Source organism: Leopardus geoffroyi, chromosome B2 (assembly GCF_018350155.1).
Source record: "Leopardus geoffroyi isolate Oge1 chromosome B2, O.geoffroyi_Oge1_pat1.0, whole genome shotgun sequence".
Lineage (NCBI taxonomy): Eukaryota > Metazoa > Chordata > Mammalia > Carnivora > Felidae > Leopardus > Leopardus geoffroyi.
This window is the reverse complement of record NC_059332.1, coordinates 15,263,489-15,291,312: the sequence shown is the minus strand read 5'-3', so window position 1 is coordinate 15,291,312 and position 27,824 is coordinate 15,263,489. Positions and strand designations below refer to the sequence as shown.

Sequence of the window (27,824 nt, the reverse complement as noted above, 5' to 3'; positions counted from 1 at the left end):
ATTTCTCCCATGTAATGGGTAATGACTTGTAAACACTGCTGTCCTTGGCTTATGTCCTTCCAGGCCCCCAGGAGAGACCTGTTGCCCCCAGGCATTACAGAGTTTGATGATCTGAATGCTTTCATTTTACACAAGCTTTTTCCTCTTTAGAGTTCCTAGGTTGTCAAGAGGACTGGGCTGAGGCAGACTCATGTAATGGCCACTGGGTTCTACCTGAAACTTCTGCCCTCCTCCAAACCTTAGTCTTGTTGCTAAGGCTGGTTCAGGGTGCCTGACTTTGTCTTCCCTTAGAATGAATTCACTCTCAGAGGCTCTGTGTTTATTGCTCTTTCTTCTTTTGAGCTCCCAGTCCCCGTCCAGTTCACCAGATATGACTTTCTTGGTGGTACATTCCTCCTTCTACCATGCACATCCATTATGGAGCAAATGAGCAAGTTCAAAGACCCCTGCACCTGCACCAAGCCTGGACGCATGGAAAGTGGCAAGAGTGACGATTACTTTCTTCTTATCTTATGCCTGATTCTCTTTCCCTGTTCCCCAAAACATTAGAAGAACTCCTCTTTAATCCTGCCTAGTTGAATACCTTGTCCCCTGCTGTAGAGATACCCAGCTGAGCTCAGAGGGTCAGAGGCTGCCTCTCCTACCCAAACCCTAGTGGCACTATGTTATTTCTCTTGATTTGGGCCCTTCCCGTTTTCTCTCTGTCATTGATAGGTATATTACTTGCCTACCTTTGTGTAACAAATTAACCCAAAACATAGTGGCTTGAAACAAAGCATTCACGGGGCGCCTGGGTGGCTCAGTTGGTTGAGCTTCCGACTTTGGCTCAGGTCACGATCTCACCGTCTGTGAGTTCAGGCCCCGCGTCGGGCTCTGTGCTGACAGCTCAGAGCCTGGAGCCTGCTTCGGATTCTGTGTTTCCCTCTCTCTCTAACCCTCCCCTGCTTATGGTCTGTCTCTCTCTGTCTCAAAAATAAAATAAAAAACATTAAAAAAATTTTTAAAAAAGAAAGAAAAAAGAAACAAAGCATTCATTATCCCACAGTCTCTGTAGATCAAGAATACAGGAACAGCTTTGGGAATGCAAGCTGGTGCAGCCACTCTGGAAAACAGTATGGAGATTCCTCAAAAAACTAGAAGTAGAACTACCCTACGACCCAGCAATTGCACTACTAGGCATTTCTCCACGGGATACAGGTGTGCTGTTTCGAAAGGACACATACACCCCCGTGTTTATAGCAGCACTATCAACAATAGCCAAAGTTTGGAAAAAGCCCAAATGTCCATCTATGGATGAATGGATAAAGAAGATGTGGGATATATATATACACACACACACACACACACACACACACACACACACACACACACAATGGAGTATTACTCGGCAATCAAAAAGAATGAAATCTTGCCATTTGCAACTACGTGGATGGAACTAGAGAGTATTATGCTAAGTGAAATTAGTCAGAGAAAGACAAATATCATATGACTTCACTCATATGAGGACTTTAAGAGACAAAACAGATGAACATAAGGGAAGGGAAGCAAAAATAAAATAAAAACGGGGGGGGGGACGGGGACAGAAGAGACTCATAAATATGGAGAACAAACTGAGGGTTGCTGGAGGGGGTGTGGGAGGGGGGATGGGCTAAACGGGGAAGGGGCACTAAGGAATCTGCTCCTGAAATCATGGTTGCACTAGATGCTAACTAATTTGGATGTCAATTTTTAAAAAATACAAAATAAAATTAAAAAAAAAAAAAGAATACAGGAACAGCTTAACATGAAGATCCACAAGCCCTGGTCAAGCATTCACCTGACAGCAACCCCAGCTGACATTTGAGCCAGGAGATCAAAGCCACAACCACACAACTAAACTGCTCCCAAATCCCTAACCTCTAGAAACTGTGGGATAATAAACGCTTCCTGTGAAATTGACCCTTTTCAAGTGAACAGTTTTAGGACTTTTGACAAACATATGTGGTCGTATAATCCCCACTACAATGAAGATCTGGAATATTTCTCTGTCGCCAAAATGCAAAATGTTCTTGTGCCTCTGTATAATCAATCTCTTACTCCACCCCAGTCCCCTGGCAACTGATCTAATTTTTATGCCGAGGGTTTTGCCTTTTCCAGAGTATGATCTGAATAGAACCACGGAGTAAGTAGCAGCCTTTTGAGTTTGGCTTTTTTCATTTAACACAATGCTTTTGAGAGTCACCCCCATTGTTATCTATGTCATTCATTTGTTCTTCTTTATTGCTGCCTACGATCTCCTTGCAAGGCTGCACCACGGATTTGTTTATCCATTCACAGTTGATGGTTATGTGGATTGTTTCCGGGTTTTGGCAATTAAGAATACAGCTGCTGTAGGGGAGCCTACAGTGGGTCGAACACTCAGTCGGTTGAGTGTTCAACTTCAGTTCAGGTCATGACCTCACGGTTCGTGAGTTCGAACCCTGCATGGAACCCTGAACCAAGCCCTGCATCGGGCTCTGTGCTGACAGCTTGAAGCCTGGAGCCTGAAGCCTGCTTCGGATTCTGTGTTTCTCTCTCTCTCTCTCTCTCTGCCCCTCCCCCACTCGTGCTCTGTCTCTCAAAAATAAATCAACATTTAAAAACAATTTTTAAGGGGCGCCTGGGTGGCGCAGTCGGTTAAGCGTCCGACTTCAGCCAGGTCGCGATCTCGCGGTCCGTGAGTTCGAGCCCCGCGTCGGGCTCTGGGCTGATGGCTCAGAGCCTGGAGCCTGTTTCCGATTCTGTGTCTCCCTCTCTCTCTGCCCCTCCCCCGTTCATGCTCTGTCTCTCTCTGTCCCAAAAATAAATAAACGTTGAAAAAAAAATTTTTTTAAAAACAATTTTTAAGAATACAGCTGCTGTGGGGCACCTGGGGGGCACAGTCGGTTAAGCGTCCGACTTCAGCTCAGGTCATGATCTCACAGCTTCGAGCCCCGCGCCGGGCTCTGTGCTGACAGCTCAGATCCTGGAGCCTGCTTTGGATTCTGCGTCTCCCTCTCTCTCTGCCCTTCCCTTGCTTGTGCTCTGTCTCTGTCTTTCTCAAAAATAAACATTAACAAAAAAAATACAGCTGCTTTTAACATTAGTCTAGAGATGTTTCTGTGGATGTATTTTCCATTTCTCTTGAAATACCCAGGAGTGAGATTGCTGGCTCAAAATGGATCACAGATCTGATTGTAAAACCCAAACCTATTAGTCTTCTACAGCAACATTTGTAATGCTGAAAATGTTTTCTTATCCTGTGGTGTTCACTACAATAGCCAGTAGCCACAAGTGGCTCTTGCACACTTGAAATGTGGCTAATGTGACTAAGAAACTGAATTGGTCATTTTATTTAATTAGATTTTAATTAATTTAAATTTAAATTTGACATTTGACTAGCGGCTACCATGGAAGCCAATGCCCTTCCAGAAGAAAGCATAGAAAAGCATCTTTGTGATTTGGGCTGAGGCAAAGATTACTTAGGGGACACAAATCAAGCCATAAGCCATCGGAATTTGTTGATAAATTGGACTTCGTTAAAATTGAAAAAATGTCTGCTCCTTGAAAGATGTGTGTAAGATAATGGAAGGATGAGCAGCAGAGAAAATACTTATAAACAAATATCTGGCTAAAGAATGTCACAACTTAATTATTAATGAAATATTTTGCCTCTTGTAAAAAATAATTTGGGGTGCCTGGGTGGCGCAGTCGGTTAAGCGTCCAACTTCAGCCAGGTCACGATCTCGCGGTCCGTGAGTTCGAGCCCCGCGTCAGGCTCTGGGCTGATGGCTCAGAGCCTGGAGCCTGTTTCCGGTTCTGTGTCTCCCTCTCTCTCTGCCCCTCCCCCGTTCATGCTTTGTCTCTCTCTGTCCCAAAAATAAATAAATGTTGAAAAAAAAATTAAAAAAAAAATAATAATTTAATTAAATTTAAAATTTTGAATTAAACTTAATTTTAATTTAATGTCACAACCTAATTTTTTACAAGAGGCAAAATATTTGAATGGACACTTCACCAAAAGTGGACAGAAAATGACTACGTGGAGAGATGCTCAGGATGGTTATTCGTTAGAGAAACGGAAATCACAATTTGATGCCACCTTACGCTTAATAAGATGCCTTTGAAACTGCTGACAATACTAAGCACAGGAGACAATGTGGAGTAAATGAACTCCTCACATACTGCTGGAATGTGCAGACATTAAAAAAATAATCCAGAGCTCTTTCTATTGGAATTTGATCAATTACATTTCCAAGGAAACTTCATCAATGTCAGCCACTGATTCCTTAACGTCCAAGGTCAAGTGCCTTGGTTTGCTCTGCATTCAGCTTTCCTCCTCCTGTAGATTAGCATTCTGTATCCCTTGCATGCGCTGAACTACAGGATGGGTGTTTCATTTGCTCTTTTTGGTGAGAAATATAATTTCTGGTTTGGAGTTCCAGCAAAAAAACAGATCAGCCTTCCACTGGGCAGGAACAAGGATGCTGTGACTTTCTTATAGAACACCGCGTTACCCCTGCTCTAGGGGCAGCAGCTGTTTATAATAACTTTGTCTCCACTGGTAGGTAAACAATGTCAGGGCCTCTCAAACTCTGAAGTTTCTGGAAATCAACCCAGGGATCTTCTTACAATGCAGATTCTGACTGAGAGGTCTGGGATAGGGTTCGAGTTTCTGCATTTCTAACAAGCTCCCAGGTGTTGTTGAGGCCGCTGTTCCCAGAACCACACCGATTTTCCATAAAGCAAAATTCAGAATCTGATTAAGGTTTGGTTCATACCTTTCCAGGAGGGTTGAGGTGCTGTATCTCTTTCAAGGAGGTTGATGACACAGCACAAATAAAGGGGTCAAGCGCTGGTAATGATGACGTGGATATGCTTTCAAAATACAATCTAGAAGGTGATTCCATAAACTGGTTCTGGAAAGTAGTCAATTAATAGCAACTGGGCAACTGCTTATTGGGTGTAGCTACACCAGGCACTGTGTTAAATCCTCTGTTGACATTATTTCACTTGCTCCTAACAACAATCCAGTAAGAAGGGACATTGTTAGTCCCATCTAAAAGGTAAAAAATCTGAGACTCAAGACACTAAAACAGAAGCTATGGACCCTGGATTCTTAAGCCTTGTAGAATTGCCTACAACAAACTTACATACACACACCAGTGATGATCACAAACCGGGCGGTACGAGTGATCAAATAGGTTCTTAAAATAAATATCTGCAAACTACATAACAAAAAATGGACAGGCATATGTCAGATTACATGGAAACCACAAGACCTTTTCTCTTTGTTTCTTGAGGATGTTTTTGCTTCCCACCAATCTAGTTAATCTAGAAGTATGGTAGTTAGAGGTGGTTTGCCTCGACTTGCCTTGACATCTCACAGTAAACTTGTCAAACACCCTGATGGTAGGTTATTACAAAATGCTTCATGCTCTGAGAGAATGTTGACTTTTATACTAAGTACCCAGCACAGCTATTTATTGGAGGCCAAAAAAATTAAATAAAGAAAAGCAGATTCTAAATTTTAGTGCTTAATGTGTTGAGAAAGGCCGAGGGCCAAAGATACAACACAGTATATGTTTGATGGCAGAATTTTATTATTTGATCCGTGCATAGTTATCTCTGCTGGTGCTGTTAGTTCTTATCCATTGCTGTGACTGAAGGCCTAGCCATGGTTGGCACACGACTGATAAATGAATAAGTGGATGGATGGATGGATGGATGTGCCAATGGGGGGATGGAGGAGACTAAATCGGGGAGGTCAAACTTGCCCAGTCAATTTAAAGTGGGAGAATATAGGACACTCCCTTTTTATTCCCACGTTCCTTAGCTTTTAACCTCCTATTGTCTTGGTACTTCTTTTGTTGGATTCTTTGTGTAAAGAGGACTTTCTGCAGTGAGAGGGCTTTTTTTTTTTTTTCAATATATGAAATTTATTGTCAAATTGGTTTCCATACAACACCCAGTGCTCATCCCAAAAGGTGCCCTCCTCAATACCCCTCACCCACCCTCCCCTCCCTCCCACCCCCCATCAACCCTCAGTTTGTTCTCAGTTTTTAACAGTCTCTTATGCTTTGGCTCTCTCCCACTCTAACCTCTTTTTTTTTTTTTTCTTTTTTCCTCCCCTTCCCCCATGGGTTCCTGTGAAGTTTCTCAGGATCCACATAAGAGTGAAACCATATGGTATCTGTCTTTCTCTGTATGGCTTATTTCACTTAGCATCACACTCCCCAGTTCCATCCACGTTGCTACAAAAGGCCATATTTCATTCTTTCTCATTGCCACGTAGTACTCCATTGTGTATATAAACCACAATTTCTTTATCCATTCATCAGTTGATGGACATTTAGGCTCTTTCCACAATTTGGCTATTGTTGAGAGTGCTGCTATAAACATTGGGGTACAAGTGCCCCTCTGCATCAGCACTCCTGTATCCCTTGGGTAAATTCCTAGCAGTACTACTGCTGGGTCATAGGGTAGGTCTATTTTTAATTTTCTGAGGAACCTCCACACTGCTTTCCAGAGTGGCTGCACCAATTTGCATTCCCACCAACAGTGCAAGAGGGTTCCCGTTTCTCCACATCCTCTCCAGCATCTGTAGTCTCCTGATTTGTTCATTTTGGCCACTCTGACTGGCGTGAGGTGATATCTGAGTGTGGTTTTGATTTGTATTTCCCTGATGAGGAGTGACATTGAGCATCTTTTCATGTGCCTGTTGGCCATCCGGATGTCTTCTTTAGAGAAGTGTCTATTCATGTTTTCTGGTGAGAGGGCTTTTTGAACGGTTAACTCCAATAACACAATTTCAAGATAAAATAGAAATAATTTAACAAGAAATGTGGGAAACCTATATATGAAGAAAAACGTAAGGGCTCTTGGGAGATTTAAAAGATGCCTTGAATAAATGAAAAGGCATATATGTTTTTTTTAGTTGAAGTGTAGTTGACGTACGATATTATATTAGTTTCAGGTAATAACAGAGCGATTCAACAATTGTATACATTTTGAAATGCTCACCACGATAAGTCTGCTTACCATCTGTCACCATGGAAAGTTATTACAATATTATTGACTATATTCCCTCTACTTTACCTTTCATCCCCATGACTTATTTTATAACTAACTGGATGTTTGTAATCTTCGTCCCCTTCACCCATTTCTGACTTCTTCTACCCCACCCTTGGCAGCTACCAGTTTGTCCTCTGTATTTATGAGTCTGTTTCTGGTTTTTGGTTTTTTTTCCCTTTAAAATTTTTAATGGCCAGGAAATGGTATAGAATAACTGCCAAGTCACATGAATTAACTTTTTAAAGTTTATAATCCCAGAAAGGACACTCTATTGGTCGATGCAAACAGCATGGGAGTGTCATCAGTGGTCGTCTGGACCTGTGACTGAGTGCAGGCCGTGGACCCTTCTCTACCTGGTCTAGAAAACATGGCGGCTGCCCTATTTGGCAGGCTTCAGTTCTCCTTCCAGCTCGGGGTTGGGCTCTGCTCTTGGTCTTGAGATTCTCTGGGAAAGGTTGATCTGTTTTCACTTTGGTGACTTTGACCGCTCTTTCAGGTCATGTCACACCCAGCCCAGTTTGTCCGGCGCAGGCTTGTCAAACTTGGTCTGCTGTTTGCAACACCAGCAGAGTTAAATGCAGGCTGGAATAATCAATGCAAGTTTAAGCTTCTTACTTTTATTTGTTTTTTATTTCTTTTAATGTTCATTTACTTTTGGGGTGGGAGGGGCAGAGAGAGAGGGAGCCACGGAATCTGAAGCAGGCTCTAGTCTCCGGGCTGTCAGCATAGAGTCTGATGCGGGGCTTGAACCCATCAACTGTGAGATCATGGCCTGAGCTGAAGTTAGACGTTCAGCTGACTGAGCCACCCAGGCGCCTCTAGTTTAAGCCTCTGTAAAAGGCTCTACGCAGTGAAGCTTGATCTGCTTGAAGAAGTCCAGAGCACATTTGTTGATGATCTCACGTTCCTCTAAACACTGCCTGGAGTCTCTCTCTCCAGTGGCACAGCATGAACTCATTGTTAGGCTTATCACGCTGAACTCCATAGTGATGAGCCTCAGCTTTGAGCACCGACTTTCACCTCCTACCCTTTTGGATCCCCCAGACTGCGGAGCTCCACTCTCCCTGGCATGATGGCGGTACCCCTGTTTTTCTTTGTCTGTCTGACTTACTTCATTTAACATAACAACCTCTAGGTACTTCTTGTTGTTACAAATGGCAGCATTTTATTCTTTTTTTATGGCTAGGTAATATTTCTATATATAGAAATTCATTTATCCATGGACATTTGGGCTGCTTCTATATCTAGGTCATTGTAAATAATGCTGCAATAAACATAAGGGCGCATATATGTTTTCAAATTAAGTAGATACTGTTTTTGAGTAGGAAAACTCAATATCGTAAGTATCTGTCAATTCCCCCCATGTTAATTTATAAATTTAACTTGATCCCTTAAAAAATACCAATAGAATTTGGCTTTCAGAAATGGGCAGGTTTTTTAAAAAATGTTTTTAATGTTTATTTATTTTTGATAGAGAGAGACAGAGCATGAATGGGGGAGGGTCAGAGAGAGAGAGGGAGACACAGAATCCGAAGCAGGCTCCGGGCTCTGAGCTGTCAGCACAGAGCCCGACTCGGGGCCAGAACTCACGAACCATGAGATCATTACCTGAGCCGAAGTCAGACGCTTAACTGACTGAGTCACCCAGGCGCCCCAAAACATGGATGTTCTAAACATGAAAAGAAAGAACAGGGCTCTTGGATACATTAACCTTAAAAACGAAACAGTTATTTTAAACCAGCAAAAATGGGTTTATTCTGGAATCGAAGTGGAGAATTGCAATTTGACACAGCAATCTGCAGCAAACCACAGGCACGTCCAACAAAAGAGAGGAAAGAAATGTTATTTTATGGAGAAGAAGGAGGAAGTTGGAAGTGGTTGGGTTTTTTTTTTTTAACGTTTATTTATTTACTTTGAGAGAGCGAGCGAGCACGTGCACGAGTGGGGGAGGGGCAGAAAGAGGGAGAGAGAGTGAATCCCAAGCAGGCTCCACACTGTCAGTGCAGAGCCCAATGTGGGGCTCAAACTCATGAACTGCGAGATAATGATCTGAGCCGAAATCAAGAGTCGGAGGCTTAACAGACTGAGCCATCCAGGTGCCCTGGAAGGGGCTGTTTTGAATGAAAGTCCACTGGACAAAGGCAAGAGTTGAGGGTGATGAAGGCTTCTCATTGGCTGGGTTGCAGGAGTAGAGGTGCAATGCACATCTTTTCCCTGTTGGCGCCTGTAATTGAGGATTCTTCCTTATTGGCCATTCTTTGTTGGGACCTGAAATTGACAATTGTTGTAATTGATGTTGAGTGATAAGGGTTCCCCTTCTGCCCTCTGGACTTTGGTTTCTCTTTATTAATTATCACAGACATTAGGAATAAGGGCACTGACTCCCGTACACCTCGCCATCCAACTACTAGAAGATTGCGCCCTCGTTGTTCCAGATTGCTGTCTGATATAACCATTTCCTCATAACCTGGCTTCCCGCACCACAGAGCATGCAAACACCTGCACCCCTCATTTCCTGCCTTCCACCACTCACAGCTGTTTTTGTGCGTGTGTGTTCATTTTATTTCTTGAGTGTGAGCTGCAGGCATTCTTGCTATATCCTATGCAGCTGTATTGTATGCAGATGGACTGACCAGCTGACTGAAGTGAAAGCCGAAGCCCTGGATGCTGTGTGTGCGGGATCCCTCCGAGGGCAAGGCCATTCTTTGTGCTAACAACTCCTCAGGCCTCATACCAAACCTGAAGAACCTGAGGGGCTGTGCAGACACCTTCTTGCTCTCTTGCCTTTCTCCACACAGGGCCCAAGATGCCTGGGGGTAGATGGGGGGATAAGCGTCACATCGGTGTGTGATTGTGGAAACAGACTAGAGCTGGGAAATGTATCATCTACGCGGCTGGGGTTTTGCACCATTTCTGGATTGTGTTTATATCTCTTCTAGTTTTGCGGTCTTGATGTCGATTTTCTTGTTGTTCTCCCTTAGCACTGAGTAAAACCCTTAGAAACTTGTAGCTTTCTCCTAAGCATGTCAAAATCAGTCAATCGATGAAGGTCGCCAAGTCTAGATGTTTACATCCATATTTACATTTGCACCAGAGCTTAAAGAGGACAGTCCACCCTTAAGAGGCAGCATGGCAATCAGCAAAGTGAGTGACTCGGAGAGAATATACATGGAGTACCTGGGGTGGCTCAGTTGGTTAAGTGTCCAAGGCCTGATTTCTCTTTTTTTTCCTAAAATGTTTATTTATTTAATTTGAGGTGGGCAGGGGGAGATAGAGCTCGCACATGCAGGGGGTGGGGCAGAAAGAGAGAATCCCAGGCAGGCTTCATGCTGTCAGCACAGAGCCCAACTTGGGGCTCAATCTCACAAACTGAGCCACCCAGGTGCCCCTTGATTTTGGCTCTGGGTATGATCTCACAGCGCGGAGCCTCCTTGGGATTCTTTCTCCCTCTCTCTCTGCCTCTCCCCTGCTCACGCATGTGTAATCTCTCTCCCTCTCTCTCAAAGTAAATAAACATTTAAAAAATGTCAGAGTGGGGGGGGGGGGGGAGATTTTCTTCCCAGAGGGAAAGTTTGGCATGTCTGAATTTCACTAAAGGGAGGAGGCAAGATTCTACTGCCTAGCGTATGTACTCCTAAACTCTTAAATCACCTCCTTCATTATGCCAGGAAAACCTCTGCAAATAGGTAGTTAATCGATAAACTGCTTTTGCTTGTTTACTTTTGCTTTGTTTGGTGCTGCTCGGGACTCATAAGCAACGTGAAAGGAAAAAGTAATTTACTTCTTCATTTTGGTAAAGACAGCCAAGCCATTCTCCTCTCAATGCCAGGCTGCTTTTCCTGTGAGGTTGCTCATTTACTCGTGTGACATATATTAATTGAATTAATAAATTGAGTATCCACTGTCAGGCCCTGTGAGGCACTGGAAATACCACTGTGAGCAAAGAAAGCCAAAAGGTCATCTTCAGGGACGCTTACAGCCTGGTGGAGGGGAGACAATGGAATCCAATCAACAGCAGTGCATTTGAAACCTTCACTGGGATAATTGCTGTAGTGCTGTGAGAGCCTGGATCAGGAACAAGGGATCTCACACATTGAGGGGAGAGCTGGGGTCAGAGAAGGCTTCCTTGAGGAAGTTACGATTGAGGGGAGCCGGGAAGGTTGAGAGGAGTTACTCTTGAGGGAATAGGGAAAGAACATTTCAGGAAGAGGGGACAGTCTTTGTTTTGAAAAGAACAAGGCCATCGGGAGATTCAGCGGGAGTTGCTTGAAAGATGGCAAGGATGGTGGCTAATGATGCTTCAGGAGGAACAGTCTGCTCATCCAAGTCTGGAAGAAGGGATGGCGTTGAGGGGTTGGTGGGGAGCGTTGCTGTAGGGAGGAGACTCCTGGACCTTGATGGACGGCCACGCCCCAGAGGTGGGTGAACATGTGGGCAGAGGCAGAGGGCTACATGTTGGGCCTTGAAACCATGAAAGGTGGCAGCGAGGGGCACTGCACCCCGCCCCCCTGCCCCAGCTCCCTGCACCCAGTATCTGAATGTAGGAAAGGATAAACACTCAAAGGCTAATCTCACATGCACACGAAACCATGGAACAACACTGTAATAAGAGAAAGTGTGTGTGGAAGCCCCGAACTTTGTATCTGGAGCCAAAGCACTTAGGTTCGAATCTTAGCTCTATCAATAGCTTTTCTGCCTCGGGCATCACTTCCCTGGGTTTCCATTTCCCCACCAGTGAAGTAGGGATAACAGGGAAGATTTAAACTGGTTAAGGCTGGGCACCTGGGAGCCTCAGTAGGTTAAGCATCCTGGCTCTTGGTTTTGGCTGAGGTCAGCCATCTCACAGTTCGTGAGTTCAAGCCCTGTGACCGGTTCTGTATTTGGCAGCACAGAGCCTGCTTAGAGTTCTCTCTCTTCCTCTCTCTCTGTCTCAAAATAAATAAACTCAAAAAAAAAAAAAAAAAAAAAAGAAACTGGCTAAGGTATGTTAAGCGCTTACAAGTGTCTGTCACAAAGTAAGTGCCACATACACGTGGAGGGGGGGCGGGGGGAGGGAAATAGTTAGATGTGAGGCCCTCCTCCCATATCCTTGGATTCCCTAAGCCCCCGAGGGGCTGCAAGAGCCTACAGGAGCAAGAGAGGCTTCCAAAGTGGGCTGAATTTCCAGCCAAACTAGGAAGGGGTTGAGGTCTGACACCAGAAAACAAACGTCAAGGTAACGTTTTTTGCACCCAGGTTCTCAGGCCACTTCCGGTTCAGATCCAGGGGCACACCCGTAGGCAGTTCTACTGCAGGAAGGATAGTGCTGGTGGTTAGCCTGAATCAAAAGGAAGAAACCTGAGCGATTTTAAGGGCAATCAGACACGTGGAGCCACTTGGGACACCCTGCCCTAGAGACCCTCAAACTGTTCCCTTGGGACACCCAGGTAAAGATCTCAGGGGTCGCTGCCCGGAAACCCGACTAACCATCTTTGGAGATTGCGTTTTCCAGTGTTTGAAGTGCTCTGTCCGGCAGCTGTGTGATCCGGCCGGAGGAAAGCAGGTAGTAATTCACGACACCTCGGGGAAGCGCGCAAAGACGCGGCAAGACACCGCCCCCTGCTCCGCTCCGCGGTCGCTGGCGGACAGACAGTAGCGGGGGTGGCCCCCGCCGTTCGCGAGCGCGGCCAGGCTGGGTGTCCGGCAGGGGCCGCTGCAGCGGGGCAGGTGGCCGGCCCGCCCCGCGGCCTCCACAGCCCGCCCCCCGCGTCAGGGCCGCCGCCGCCGCCGCCGTTCCCGCCTCCGGCAGGTGCGTCTCCGCGCGGCCCGCGGGCTCGGCGGCCCGTCCTCCGCTCCCCGCCGGGGGTCCCAGCCCAGCACCGACCGGAGCGGACTCGAAGCTCCGCCGGCCGGGGCGGGCCGGGAGGCGGTGCCGGCGGGCGCATGCGCGCTCCCCTCTTCCGGGGCGCACGACGGGTGGGAGGGCGAGGGGGAGGGGAGCGGAGCTCGCTTCTGCGGGAGGACCCCAGGAGGCTCCCCAGGCGGGGCCGCGGCCCGTGCGGAGCCCCGAGCCCGGTGGTGGCACAGCTCGCGGGCACCTGCCGCCCGAGAGACGAGGGAGGGGGCAGGAAGCGAGGTTCAAAGTCACTCGGCCGGATCAGGTGGGCCTGGCGGGCCCCCTCTGTAGGGGGAGCCGCAGGGGGGCTCCGAGTGGAGCCAGTGTGGCCACTGCAGCAGCCCGGGTCGCAGATGATGGTGGCCTGGGCCAGACTGGGGTGTGAGATGTGAAAGGGAGAGGTCAGGTTCAAGGAGATGATGCCTTAAGGCTTTGCGCGGAGAAGGTGTGGGGAAGGTTCTGGAGCTCAGGCGGGGCTGTGTGAGGCGGGAGCGCCTGTTGGACATTGGAGGGGCGGATGGGAGACCCAGAGAGGTAGGAGGAAAATCTGGAAAGTGTGGTGCCTGGAAACCAGAAGAAGCAAATGTTTCCTGTAGAAGTGATCAAATGGGTCAGAGGCTGGACGTGGCCAAGTAGGAGGATCCGGACGACCATTGGGTTTAGCAAGGTGGATGGAGGTCACTGGTGGCCTTGACAAGAGCAATTGGTAGAGGGGTGAGGGAAGAAGTGTGCTAGTGGGGACTGGTACATTGCACTTAACTCCTAGGGTTTCAGAAATTATTTGTGTCGGTTTTTGCAGTTCCTTTGCAATATACTTACGTATTTTAAATCAGTGTTTTTCTCTTGACTTCCTGATGGAGCCTTTCATTTATAGTATTTTTCAGCATTGAAAAATACACAGGGAACAGAGAGACGTTGTTCTTTTCTTCTAATTCAGTAGGTGATTTCAAAAGTCTGGTTAAACAGGGAACTGCCATTCACCCAGAGGAATGTCAGTGTTTGGGGGAACCGGTCCTGCACCCAGAAAGCTCCCAATGACTGTTTGATGAGTTAGTTTATTTTCTCCCCTGTGGTCTGTCTCCCACCCTGAAGATAAAAGGCAGAGTAATGGAGTTCTCCATTCTCCGACTCAGCACGGCCGTGGCCTGTGCTGCTTAGAGGAATTTGCTTTTACACTTGAACAGGGTCGTAAGCTTGTAGAAGGTAGACCACTCCGACCAGCCCCCCCCCCCCCCCCCCCCGCTGAAAAGCAGATAAATGTTGGCACAGAAGATGTTTCCAATAAATACTTTGTGGGAGTATCTTGAAAATAGTCTTGTGTTCTGAACATTTCCAATCTTGGAAGTAAATTTCAGGTGGCACTGCTGTATTTAATCTCTAGTCTGCACATTCACTGAAAGATTTGCAGAACATCTCTTAAATTAATGGAAAATTTAGCAAAATGGTTCGTACATTCATTAAAAACATCATGTGAGATGTTCACCAATAAATCAGGAAGCGGAGTGGGTTTTGTGAGACCAGAAATTATCTCACTGATTGACTACTTCAGATAGACAATGAAAAACTTGCATTCTGAGACGCCTGGATGGCTCAGTTGGCTAAGCGTCCGACTCTTGATTTTGGCTCAGGTCATGATCTCACGGTTTGTGAGTTCGAGCCCCATGTCAGGTTCTGCGCTATCAGCTTCGGATTCTCTCTCCCACGTTCTCTGTCCCTCGCCTGCTAGTTCTCTCCCTCTCTCTCTCTCAAAATAAACATTTAAAAAAAGGAAAACTTAGACTTTACTAACAAATTGATAAGTTAGTATGATAAAAGATTTGCAATACAAAGAATATAGATGTTTAGAAAGTATTTTAATTGTATTATAGTCCTTGAGTGTATGTATACATGCATATATATGTGGGGGGGGGGGCATTTGGCATAATTCACATAAGAACTAAAGCTATCTTCCCAAGAAGTACTTGCTGATTGCATTTCCTGGGCAAAGAAAATAGAAACTAGTGATTTTTAGAAATATTGAAATATGATCAAGTAAAACTTTTTTCTACTTTATGATGATTATTATTTGAGAGAGAGAGAGAGAGAGAGAGAGAGAGAGAATCCCAAGCAAGCTCCACGTCCCATGTGGAACTCAACCTGGGACTGGATCCCAGGACTCTGGGATCATGACCTGAGCAGAAATCAAGATTCTCCCCTTCCGACCCTCCCCTGCTCACTCGGGCTCTCTCTTTCTCTCTCAAAATGAATAAACATTTTTTTAAAAGAAAAAATAGGGGAAAAAAAAGATTTGTTTTCATTTCATAGCTATTTAGTAGAAGACTTATCAGTGAGACCCTTGTGCAAAAGAGCTACGGACAAAGCAGTGTTCCCAGCTGCTTTAGGTTGATGCCTCTGTTGCTTGGATCTTAATTCCTTAAATTCTTTACAATGCTTAATGACTTTTAACAATGTTTATTTATTTTGAGAAAGAGAGAGAATCCCAAGCAGGCTCCCCACGGTCAGCACAGAGCCCGCCCGACACAGGACTCCGTTCCACCAACCGTGAGATCGTGAAGCAAGCCGAAACCCACGGTTGGACGTTTAACCGACTGAGCCCCCGGGCGCCTCAAATTCCTAGTGACTTTTAACATCCTACCTTCATGTCTGAGAAAAAAAATAAGACCGTTTATTCAGAAGCTAGCTACACGTCTTTGACAAGAAGTAGGCGAGTGTTTCATCGTATGGACGAACCACAGTGTTTTTACCCCCTTTGTAAGCTGCTGGATGTTGGGTTTGCCTCCATGTTTTTGTCCTGGCACCGTGTGATGGACCCTGGTGTTCTGCTGTTGAACATAAATAATTTCCTAGAACACCAACATCACACAAGGCCACCCTGTGACCGGCGGTGAAACAGGACGAAAACAAGACAGCTGAGTGATTAGGTCTGAACCCAGGCAAAAACAAGCATGTCTCCCAAGCCACAAAAATGACAAAACATTCTCCTGTCCTGGCTGATACGAGGGACTGCAGCTTCTTGACCAGTCGTGGTGCCAGCCCCTTTTTCCTCATTGCCCCTTTTTGGTAAGATTCACTAAAACAACCAAGGCATCGTGTTCTCTGACCGCATCCAGTCCAGAACGCGGTCCCGCTTCCATGAACCCTGCTTGACCTTCCTAACACACGCCTCGATCCTGTAATAAATCCTTTCTAAGGCTGTTACTGAGACACCCCGGAGGTCTCCATGGTGTTTCTCTCTCCCCGCAACCTGCCCAGCTACAGGAGAGCACTCGCACCGTTAAACAACATACAGAGGCAAGTATGGCGGATCCCTGCTTCCCCTCTTGTCTCCGGACATCCTATTTCCCACCCCACCTCCAACTCTTTTCACTTACTAGTTGGGAATTCTTCCACGTTTTTAACGTTTTTAACGCAAATGCCAACGAATACTGTGGTCCGGTAGTACTATGGTACCTCCTATCCCCTTTCTCTTACAAAACAGTATTTATATTCTGGAGACGTCTCTCCAGGTTAGAGAGGCTGTCTTGGGGCATCTGGTTGGGTCAGTCGGTAGAGCATCCAACTGTTGAGCCCGGGTTGTGAATTCAAGCCCCACATTGGGTATAGTGCTTACGTTAAAAAAAAAAAAAAAAAAAAAAAAAAGGTTAGAGACAATGTCTTTATTCTTTCTTTTTTTTTTTTTTTTTTTTTTAACATGGGACATCTGCATACCGGACTGAGTTGTGGAATTAAATAATCTGATTTGGCACTAACAGAGTTTTGAGCCTCATCTTCCAGGCATTTATTTTTAACCTCTCTGAACATCCTCTGCTCAGCTGATACCGACCCTCACTCTGAAGTCAGGGAGCTGTCTGCTTCTAAATACTGAATCAGCCAGCAAATGACCTGTGATCACTTGGTTCATTTGTGTGTTTTTTAAATTTTTTAAATGTTTTAATTTATTCTTGAGACACAGAGAGACCGAGCATGAGCAGGGGAGGAGCAGAGAGAGAGAGAGGGAGACACAGAATCCGAAGCAGGCTCCAGGCTCCGAGCTGTCAGCACAGAGCCTGACGTGGGGCTCGAACTCACAGACTGTGAGATCATGACCTGAGCTGAAGTCGGACACTTAATCGACTGAGCCACCCAGGCGCCCCCATTTGTTTTTTAAAAAAAAATTGTAGGAAACGACACATAACGTAACATTTAGCATCTTGGCCATTTTTAAGGGTACAGTTCAATAGTGTTCAGTAAGTACATTCACGTTGTTACATAACCAATCTCCAGAACTCTCTTTATCTTACAAAACTGAAACCCTATACCCGTTACTTTTATTTTTAAACTCTTTTGTAGTTCACATATAGGAAAATGAACCCTTTTTTCGTGTAGTGTTCTGTGGGTTTTGACAGCAATCGTAACCGCCACCATAATCAACTTGTAGGACAATTCCATCACCCCCCAAAATCCCCTTGTGCCCCTTTGTGTATTCACTCCTCCCTGCTCAGGTGACCATGACATATTTTCTGTCCCCATAGTTTTGTCCCTTCCAAAATGTCATATTGGTAGAATCGTACGCATCTTCTTTTTTGTCAAGCTGCATGTTGTGACTGTGCCATTGTGTTTACTGAACTCATCCCCCATAGGTGGACAGTTAGGTTGTTTCCAGTCTCCTGCTGTTAGTCAAACTGATCTAAAGAACAACCCTACAGATTCATCATTTTGGATGTGGGCACGTCTCACTGTTTTACAAATTTCCTCACTTGGGATTGCTAGGGCAAAGGGAAAGATGCACTTGTAATCTTTTTTCTTTTTTTTATTTTATCTTTTATTTTTTAAAATTTACATCCAAATTAGTTAGCACATAGTGCAACCATGATTTCAGGAGTAGATTCCTTAGTGCCCCTGACCCATTTAGCCCATCCCTCCTCCTACACCCCCTCCAGTAACCCTCTTGGTTCTCCACATTTATGAGTCTCTTATGCTTTGTCCCTCTCCCTGTTTTTGTTATTTTTGTTTCCCTTCCCTTATGTTCATCTGTTTTGTCTCTTAAAGTCCTCATGTGAGTGAAGTCATATGATTTTTGTCTTTCTCTGACTGATTTCGCTTAGCATAATACCCTCCAGTTCCATCCACGTCGTTGCAAATGGCAAGATTTCATTCTTTTTGATTGCCGAGTGATACTCCATTGTATCTATATACCACATCTTCTTTATCCATTCATCCATTGGACATTCGGGCTCTTTCCATCCTTTAGCTGTTGTTGATAGTGCTGCTATAAACATCGGGGTGCATGTGTCCCTTCGAAACAGCACACCTGGATCCCGTGGAGAAATGCCTAGTAGTGCAATTGCTGGGTCGTAAGGTTTTAGTTTTTTGAGGAACCTCCAGACTGTTTACCAGAGTGGCTGCACCAGCTTGCCTTCCCAGCGCCTGTAATCTTGATAGGTTGTCTTCCAAAGGGATTATGAAGTTTTGGTAAATGTGTTCTTTTTCTATTTTCTGGATCTACAGACTTTTTCATTCTGAGTCTATCCAACAGTTTGCCCTCTAGATAGAAGTCAGTCCTGCCAACTACCCTTTTGATGTCATTCATCTAAATATTGTCTTTCTCTGTGTCTGTTTCCCTTTTATACGTTTCCTCGGGGATGGATAAGAATTTACTAACTGTGCTTTAAGTCACAAGTTCCTTTGACCTGATGTCATCTTGATCTCATCCGTTGTCATAGTATGTGTCTTCCCTGCCTCGTTCTGTTCTCAGTTAGAGTTTACCTTCTCGTAGAAACTGTCTTTTGACCCAAAGTTGAGAAGACACACCTTTTTCTTACCTTTTCATACGTTTTAAAAAGCAGAAGAACTTGTTTTCTGAATGAATTCTCACATCTTACCCCTTCCCAAGCCTCTAGGGCAGCGGTTCTCAAACCTGAACGTTCGTCAGAATCACTTGGAGACAGACGGGGGCCCCACCTGCAAAGTTTCTGAATCAGTGGATTTGCGGTGGAGCCCCTGACTTTGCAATTTCTAGTAAGATCTCAGGTGCTGCTGCTGGTCTGGGGACATGTCTTTGAGAACCACTGCTCCAGGGCACCTGGAACAGCTTGAAAACACAGACTGAAAACCGTTGCTTTAGAGGATGCATTCCCCTCAAGATCTGTTACTAATGATTTTTGTCCAGGGCCTTCTTACTTTTATATACACGTGTAGAGATAGAAGTTGACTGTTTCTGTTTGTGTCTGTGTTTTTTTTCTGAAGCCCATCTCTGGAGTTAGGACTACAAAGAAAACCTGATGCAACCTCTTCAGATTGTCCCCTGTCGATTACTCTCCTGGCTGTATAGTGGACTGAAGTCTCCAGTCTCCACCAGAACCCGGATTTGCCCGACGATGGCTCGACCAAGTTCAAGTAGGTCTTTCTCAGCCTGCCACTCCTTTCTCTCTAGTGGAATTTAAAGTACCTGAACGTTCCTACACTTTGAGGGGGTAATGTCTGTAGTGGAGTGGGTGCTGGGCAAGATTTTGGAGAAAGCCACACTGCCCTCCTGCCCTCAGGCAAGCCCCCTCCAGGTCAGGATCTGGGATCATCTCTTAGTAGGTCAAGTGCAAGCCCATTGAAGACATTTTATTGCTTCTCCCAGTATGTTTGCATTCAAGCTTCTCACATAAGATTTGCATTTAAATTGTTTTTAAATGTTTATTTTTGAGAGAGAGGGGAGGGGAGGGGCAGAGACAGAGAGACAGAATCCTAAGCAGGCTCCCAGCTGTAAGCTCAAAGCCTGACGTGGGGCTCAAACCCACAAACTGTGAGATCGTGACTTGAGCTGAAGTCGTATGCTCAACTAACAGCCACCCGGGTGCCCTGATTTGTACTTTAAAATCCTCACCTCTCAGCAGGAGGGGAAAGCAGGAGACTGTCCTACAGGGTAATGTGGAGTAGATTTTCTACTTCAGAGATAGATTAAAAAAAAATTTTTTTTTAATGTGTATTTTTGAGAGAGAGAGGGAGAGTGCGAGTGGGGGAGGGGCAGAGAGAGAGGGAGACACAGAATCCCAAGCAGGCTCCAGGCTCTGAGCTGTCAGCACAGAGCCTGATGCGGGGCTCAAACCCACGAACCATGAGATCATGACCTGAGTGGAAGTCGGACACTCAACCGACTCAGCCACCCAGGCACCCCTTGATAACGACTTTTTTTTAAGTTTACTTATTTATTTTGAGAGAGAGAGAGAGCAAGCTGGGGAGGGGCAGACAGAGAGAGAGAGAGAGAGAGAGAGGGAGAGAGTTACAGGCAGGCTCCGTGATGGCAGCACAGAGCCCGATGTGGGGCTCCAGCTCATGAACTGTGAGATCATGGCCTGAGTTGAAATCAAGAGTTGGACGCTTACCCGACTGAGCCACCCAGGCGCCCCGAGGTAGGATTTGTATCTCTACCTGGGCCCTTAGTCTGCAGGGAGTATAGAGTCTAACAGATTTATATACTAAAAGGACCTTGGATGAGCCTGTTCAAGAGTGCTGAATCCAGGGTGGCATTGAAAGGCCAAGCTGACCTCTTTTTGCCTCATTTTCAACTTCTAGATTTTTCTAATCCTGCAAGTGTGCTCAGACATAACGGCCCCTGCTTCTGTTTTGCCCACCCTCAGAAATAAAAAGAACCCAATCCCTTGGTGCTCCTGGCTGTGGAGAACAGGGCAGGCTGCTAGAGGCTGTAGTGAGACCCACGGTTGTGCCTGGCTTCTGCCCAGAGCGGGCCGTCTGGGTTTGGAAGTGCAAAGTGTCCTGCTGTGTTTTCCTGTAGTAGTTAGGAAATGTTCTTTTCTTGTCTTCTTTTCTTTTCTTTTCTTTTCTTTTCTTTTCTTTTCTTTTCTTTTCTTTTCTTTTCTCTCTTCTCTTCTCTTTTTTCTTTTCTTTTCTCTTCTCTTCTCTTCTCTTCTCTTCTCTTCTCTTCTCTTCTCTTCTTTTCTTTTCTCCTCCTCCTCCTTTTTCTTCTTTTAGGATTTTGCACCACATTAACAGTATTATATCTTACATCCTCTTTTCCAAGAACCAAACCTAAGTTGCCCTTTTTGTTTCTAGACATTGCTTTTAAAGTGGGACCTTTTAAAGGAGTCACTTGGACCTGGGATCTTTTCATCAGTGGGATGACAAGAGTTTACATTTCAGGTGAAAAAGACTCTTAGAGCTGGGGAAAGTTTTATGGGTGAACTTTGAAGTCCTTGAGGACCTTTGTAGGGTTTGAACCCAGGAGTCGCACAAATAGCCCCGAGTAAAATACTTGCCCGTTTTCTTATGAAGCATCTTGTTCTTTCAGGGGATTAGATCAGACTGCAAACCCGAATCTACCCAGACGGGGTTCCTTTTCTCCTGGTTGGTCAGCTTTAGTGGGCTTCATTTCTCACGGTGGTCTATCTCCGAAAGGGACGTGAGCGTGGGCTGAGCTTTGGTGTGGTTGGCAAATGGTTGGGCTGGTTATACCCCAGGAACAGTGTGCCAGCACCACCTTCAGTCCTTTGAGATTTGTGCTGCCAGAAACGTGGTCCCGGAGAAGCTTCAGGAATGTGGTAGGAGAGGGAGTAGTGAGCCTCTGCGTCTTTGCTTGTGAGAGTCTGTTTTCACTCCCTGTGCATTCTTACCAGCAGCCGGAGAGGAAGGGGCGGGGAGGGCAGGTTGGGTCTTTATTGAGATTCTCACCCTGGGCCAAGCGTGGAGGTGACTCTGGGCTTGAAAGGGAGGCGTCGTGGATGTATGAGAAACCAGCAGGATCTGTCTTCCCAGCCTGGGGCACAAAATGAAGTCACATTCCTTTCATGTCTAAGTTCATTGTCTCTCCGCCCCCATCCTGCTATCCTTTCTCCTTTCTCCCATCCTCCTGTCATGGGCGCCATCTCTCAGGGGATGCTCATCCCGTCCAGGGGTCAACCTTGGTCACCACTGCCTCCAGCAGGAGACCAGAAAACCTTCTGTTTGCATCCGCTGAAGAACTCGTTTGCACTTTTGCCAGAAGCTGCAGAGCAGGAGCCCAGGTTAGCCACTTCCAGAAGACGTCAGTGTCAAGGGGCCACAAGCAGTGTCGGTCCGGCTTTTGCTTCTCCGGCGGGAGGGCAGAAGGGGGAGTTTCTCTTCACCTGGCAGCTTGTGCTCAGCTCTGCACTGCTTGGGCCCGGCCTCCGGGGGCCCCAGCACCACTCAATGGCGTCACCAAGTCATTCTTAACCAGGGACGAGGACATTTATTGCAAGGGCGGACTCTCCCTTGTGGTCCACGCACGGTGCTTGGTGCGGAGCCTGGGGCGTGGTGCGCCCTCACTGAAGGACGGTTGCTGCTGCCTCTGTTGGTCAGAGCTGGAGAGGGAGAAGGCCTGGAGGTACAGAACAAGGCCCCCCATCCCAGACAGCGAGCCAGCTGTAGTCTGTGACCTGCTCTCTGGTTATGCTCCGGGTTCACCTGCTTTTTGTGACCCCAAGTCCCTGGTGATGTCTTGCTGAAAGATCCAACTGTTGCTTGAGTTGTAAAGAACGTTGTCCAGGTTTGGAGCCGAGCATCTGTTCACAGGGGAGGGAGCCTCACCCTCAGCTTGTAATGATGCCGAGGGGACGCTGCAATTAGCAAGATCCCCAAAGGGAAGGGGATTTGGGGAGGAAGGGGTCCAGTGGGCCTGAGGTAAACCCTCCTACACTAGTTAGGAAGGAGGATGCGTCCCATCCATTAGCTGCTAAAAACCCCTGCGAGAGCCTGCTCTGGGGAAGGCAGTACTGTGCACATCAAACAGCTAGGGCCACAGAGGCCACTTGTTTGCATCGGGTCTCACAGGTGGATGGATGGGAGGCAGAGCTGAGATCGGAAGCCAGTGTCATGTGCCTGAAGCCCCTACTTTGTTTTTTTTTCCTTAAGATTATCTATTTGGAGAGAGACAGAACATGCCTGTGGGGGAGGGGCAGAGAGAGAGAGAAGGAGAGAGAGAATCCGAGCAGACAATGCAGAGCCTGATGCAGGGCTGGAACCCACGAACCCCCGAGATCCTGCCCTGAGCCAAAATCAAGAGTCGGACGCTTAACCGGCTGAGCCACCCAGGCTCCCGTTCCTGCTTCTTTCTTAAGACGCTATACGGTCTCACATCAGGCCACACGGGTGGCATCTTTGTGGCATCGGAATGATTTTTATTTGGGTATCCTAAAATATAATTTCACGCAAGGTCAAGTCAAAATATGAACGATTGATACAGAATATAAATGTCCAAATGGTACGGTGGAATTATAAAGATTTTATGCTCTCTTTAGGTATGGCTGATTTTCGGAAGTTTTTTGCAAAAGCAAAGCACATAGTCATCATTTCGGGGGCTGGCGTTAGTGCTGAGAGTGGGGTTCCGACCTTCAGAGGAGCTGGGGGCTATTGGAGAACATGGCAAGCTCAGGTGAGTGATGTTTCCAGAATACCGAGAGGTTCTACTGAGGGAAGCACAGTTTGACTCAGAGCCTGATGCCTGGCCCAGAGGGAAAAAAGATTTGAAATTGACCATGACTCTTGTCCTTATTCCTTTTGGCCTCAACACAAAGTCTGTATGATTAGGGTCTCAGGCATAAGCAAAGCAGCCACTTTCCTTGCTTTCTAGATATGTACAGATCGCATTTATTCGTGTAACAATTTCGATTTCTTCTTGAACTTAAAGTGGAATCAGATTCTAAGTCGTGCTAAGCATAGCTCATTACTTTTCTATAGATCTTGAAATTAAGTATTAACACAGTTCTTAAGTGTATTTATTGATTTTGAGAGAGACAGAGGCAGCACGAGTGGGGGAGGGGCAAGGAAAGAAGGGGAGAGAGAGAATCCAAAGCAGGCTCCGCACTGTCAGTTCATAACCCGACGTGGGGCTGGAACTCACGAACCGTGAGATCATGACTTGAGCGGAAACCAAGAGTCAGATGCTTAACTGACTGAGCCACCCAGGCACCCCAAGTATTACAAATTTTTAAAGTTCCTGTGAACTTTCATGTTTGAAACCAAAGTTGCAGTTTTGAAGGCTTAGGGCTCGACGTTTAAAAACTTTATATGGGGGCGCCTGGGTGGCTCAGTCGGTTAAGCGTCTGACTTCAGCTCAGGTCACGATCTCGTGGTCCGTGAGTTCGAGCCCCGTGTTGGGCTCTGGGCTGATGGCTCGGAGCCTGGAGCCTGCTTCCGATTCTGTGTCTCCCTCTCTCTCTGCCCCTCCACCGTTCACGCTCTGTCTCTCTCTGTCTCGAAAATAAATAAAAATATTAAAAAAAAAAAAACAACTTTATACGAAGGCCATTAGAATGGAAACTCTATGGGCACGGACTTTTTAAAAACAGACTTGTATTATGGTATAATATACAGATGACCCTCAAACCACACAGGTTTGAACTGTGCAGATCCACCTACGTGCGGATTTTTTTTATACATAGCGTAAAACTTTTTAGAGATTTGCGACAGTTTGAAAAAACTTTCAGATGAGCCCCGTAACCTAGAACTTTCTAAAAATCTAACACAAAGTTAGGCATGTCGTGAATGCATAAAATACATGTGGATTCTAGTCTGTCTTTTATCATTTACTACCATGCAAATTTATTGCAAAAAGAAAAATTTACCAGAACTTAGGCACGCAAATGCAGAGCCTATATGGTGCCATTCGTAGTCTAGAGCAACGTAAACACATGTGAAGATACAGTGTTAAATCATAACTACGTAAAACTAACTGTAGTGCACACGATACCTCTGTAGTGATTTCGTAGCCACCTCCTGTGGCTGCTGCCGTGAGCTCACGTGTTGCGAGTATCTGCTTAAAATATGGTGTGACACAGGATGTCTGGGTGGCCCAGTTGGTTAAGTGATCAACTCTTGATTTTGGCTCAGGTCACGATTTCACAGTTCGTGGATTCGAGCCCCCTGTTGGGCTCTGCACCGACGGTACGGAGCCTGCTTGGGACTCTCTCTCTCTCTCTCTCTCTCTCTCTCTGCCCCTCCCCCACTCATGCTCTGTCTCTCCCTGTATCAAAAATAAATAAAACATTAACAAATTTTTAAAGAAAAGAAAAAATAAAAGGAAATTCATGAAGCCATTGCTGTAGCTATACCAGCAGGCGCAAAAACCTGGCACTTTGGATGAAATATGTTTGTATCTCGTATTGAAAATGCAGCTTTAGGGCGCCTGGGTGGCTCAGTCAGTTAAGCATCTGACTCTTGATCTCAGCTAGGTCATGATCTCACAGTTTGTGGGTTTGAGCCCCGCCATCGGGCTCCACGCTGACAGTGCGAAGCCTGCTCCGGATTCTCTCTCTCTCTCGCCCTCTCTCTGCCCCTCACCCGCTCGTGCTTGCTGGCTCTCAAAAATAAATAAATAAACATAAAAAAAAAAAAAAAAAGAAAACGCAGCTTCTATACGGTTTCAGGATTGCCGTAAGAAAGGCATACTTGTGGACTAAGCTGATTCGGGAGAAAGTGACATCATTCTATGACAACTTAGAGCACAAAGAAAACAAAGGACCTAAAGCTGGAGACTTTAGTGCAGGAGATGGTTTGATAACCTCAGAAAGAGGTTTGGCTTTAAAAAATGCCAAGGTCGGGGTGCCTGGGTGGCTCGGTTGAGCGTCCGCCTTGGGCCTACGTCATGATCTCAGGGTTCGTGAGTTCGAGCCCTGCGTCAGGCTCTGTGCTGACAGCTGAGAGACTGGAGCCTGCTTTGGATTCTGTCTCCCTCTCTCTCTGCCCCTCCCCACTCACATTCTGTCTCTCTCTCAAAAATAAATTAACGGAAGCAGCTTCTGTCAACCAAGAGGCAGCAGACAAGTTCCCGGATGCCGTTAAGAGAATCATTGAGGAGAAAGGATGTCTGCCCAAACAGGTTTTTAACATAGACGAAAGTGCCCTATTCTAGGGGGAAAAAATGCTACAAAAAACATTTACTAGTAAGAAAGAGAAGTGATCGCCAGGATTTAAGGCCAGAAGGGATAAGCTAACTCTATGGTTTTGTACAAACGCAGTCGGGTTTCTGATCAGACAGCCCTTCTCTTGAGAGCCGCTAACCCCCAAGTTCTGAAGGGAGAATATAAACATTTTCCTGTCTTTATCTTGTACAAGAAGAAGGCCTAGACACCAAGAATCCTTTTTCTGGGTGGGTCCCTGATGAAGTATCTTTGATTTCAGACGGTATCCCGTCCCAGAACCCTGTGAGCTTAACACCGAAGGCTTCAAACTGATCTCCTCACCTCCAAACACAGCGTCTCTAATTTAGCCTCTAGATCAGGGGTCAGAAGGACCTTGAATGCTCACTACACACGGTGTCCTATGGAAAGGATTGTCAACGCTGTGGAAGGGAACCCCAACAGAGAGCGTCACGGAAGTCTGGAAGGATTTCACCAGTGAAGGTGCCATCGTCATTACAGAAAAAAGCCGTGAGAGCCACCAAGCCCGAAACAATAAATTCCTGTTGGAGAAAAGTCCAGACGTTGTGTGTGACTTCTTGGGATTTATCACGCAGCCCGTCGGGGAAACCATGAGAAAGATTAGGGGTCTGGCAAAAATGGCGGAGGGGCGGGAGGGAGGTGGAGGGTTTTAAGATCTGGATCTTGGAGAAATTCGAGCGCTAACAGACACACGCCAGAGGCACCCACAGGAGTCGACGTGATGGAGATGAGAGCCTCAGAACCAGTGCCAGACAATGAGGAAGAAGACGCAAAAGCAGCGCAGGAGACAAACTGATGTTAGACAGTCTGGCAAAAGCGTTCCGATGATTCAAGACTGCTTTTTAAAAAATTGCTTTAAGTTTATTTGTTTTGAGAGAGAGAAAGAGAACACAACTTGGCGAGGGGCGGAGAGAGGGAGAGGGAGGATCCCAAGCAGGCTCAGCGCCATCAGCATCGAGCCGGATGTGGGACTTGAACTCACCAACCATGAGACCATGACCTGAGCTGAGATCACGAGTTGGACGCTCTACCAGCTGAGCTACCCAGGCGCCCCTTGACTTCTTTTACAAGACGGACTTGGGCACTGTCCCTAAAGCGAATGGTGGAGGACAAATTGGTTCCGTATGGAACCATTTTGAGAGAAATGAAAAGGCAAAAAAGTTGGGCAGAGATTACAATGTATTTCTATGAAGTCACACCCAGTGTGCCTGCCTCTCCAGCCTCCCCTTGCACCTCCCCCACCGCTCCCTCCCCTGATGCCGCTGGGACAGCAAGACCCCCCCCACCCTGTCCTCCTCCCCCGCCCCAGCCTTCTGGAAGGCAATGAGGATAGAGACTTTATGATGACCCGCTTCCACTTAGTGAATAATAAATAATCATGGCGCCACACAGTTGATAAGCCGGCCCATCGTGCATGCGTGTGTCTTCGTGTGAGAACCTCATAACCGTAGGGCTCAGACCATAGGAGGTGTCTTGTGTCATCCCCGTTATCACCCAAGAATTCATCGTGTACGGCATCCTGTGTTCACCTGCATGGAAGTGCATCGCCCACCCGTACGGAGGCATAAAGTGAGTGATAGTTAACATGAGGTTCATAAGGTGTTAGTTTTCTCACGGTTCTCGAACATTGCTTTCAAAGAATTACGGTACACTACAGTGAGCGTCTCTTATAATTGGAGAGACCGTGTATCAACCTATCATCACAGGCAAGTGCTTTTTTTTTTAAGTTAAGTGTTTTCTAACACTGCGTTATGAATATGATTGTGATACTGTATGCCGTAAAGATGTTGTAACCACTCACCCAGCGTATGGGCTAGCTACCGCGGAGCAATCGTATCCATTTCAGTCATTGCTGCTGCTTCATTACTGACGTATGAATTGTGTTATGCGTGAATAAATACGAACTTTTCACATTGCCTTTTACGTGTTTTTTAATGTTTATTCATTTTGACAGAGAGAGAGAGAGAGAGAGAGAGAGTGTGTGTGTGTGCACACGA

At 46.2% G+C, this 27,824-nt stretch overlaps 2 protein-coding genes and 1 pseudogene across 10 annotated transcripts in view; 1 reads left to right on the top strand and 2 right to left on the bottom strand.

The window, feature by feature from the left end:
- Positions 1–7,245: 7,245 nt before the first annotated feature.
- LOC123609646 lies at positions 7,246–8,231 on the bottom strand (annotated as a pseudogene).
- Positions 8,232–8,702: 471 nt separating this feature from the next.
- LOC123609645 (translation initiation factor IF-2-like) lies at positions 8,703–15,728 on the bottom strand. Its single transcript, XM_045500822.1, has 3 exons — positions 15,691–15,728; positions 12,538–13,320; positions 8,703–9,339 (listed from the first exon to the last, which is right to left on the bottom strand). Exons 1-3 carry the CDS (start codon positions 15,726–15,728, stop codon positions 9,240–9,242), a joined length of 921 nt encoding a protein of 306 aa, XP_045356778.1. The 3' UTR covers positions 8,703–9,239.
- SIRT5 (sirtuin 5) overlaps positions 12,342–27,824 on the top strand; it is a 36,283-nt gene continuing 20,800 nt past the window's right edge. For 2 of the 9 annotated variants that reach the window (XM_045497368.1, XM_045497366.1), the window contains exons 1-3: positions 13,038–13,211; positions 19,172–19,321; positions 23,188–23,321. In XM_045497368.1, coding sequence (XP_045353324.1) covers positions 19,207–19,321; positions 23,188–23,321 — 249 coding nt within the window. In that variant the 5' untranslated portion in view covers positions 13,038–13,211; positions 19,172–19,206. Of the gene's footprint in view, positions 12,498–12,744; positions 12,860–13,024; positions 13,212–15,415; positions 16,238–18,605; positions 18,648–18,818; positions 18,944–19,171; positions 19,322–23,187; positions 23,322–27,824 lie in introns of those variants that run through there. The other 7 variants (XM_045497361.1, XM_045497362.1, XM_045497359.1 and 4 more) reach the window with 7 other exon arrangements.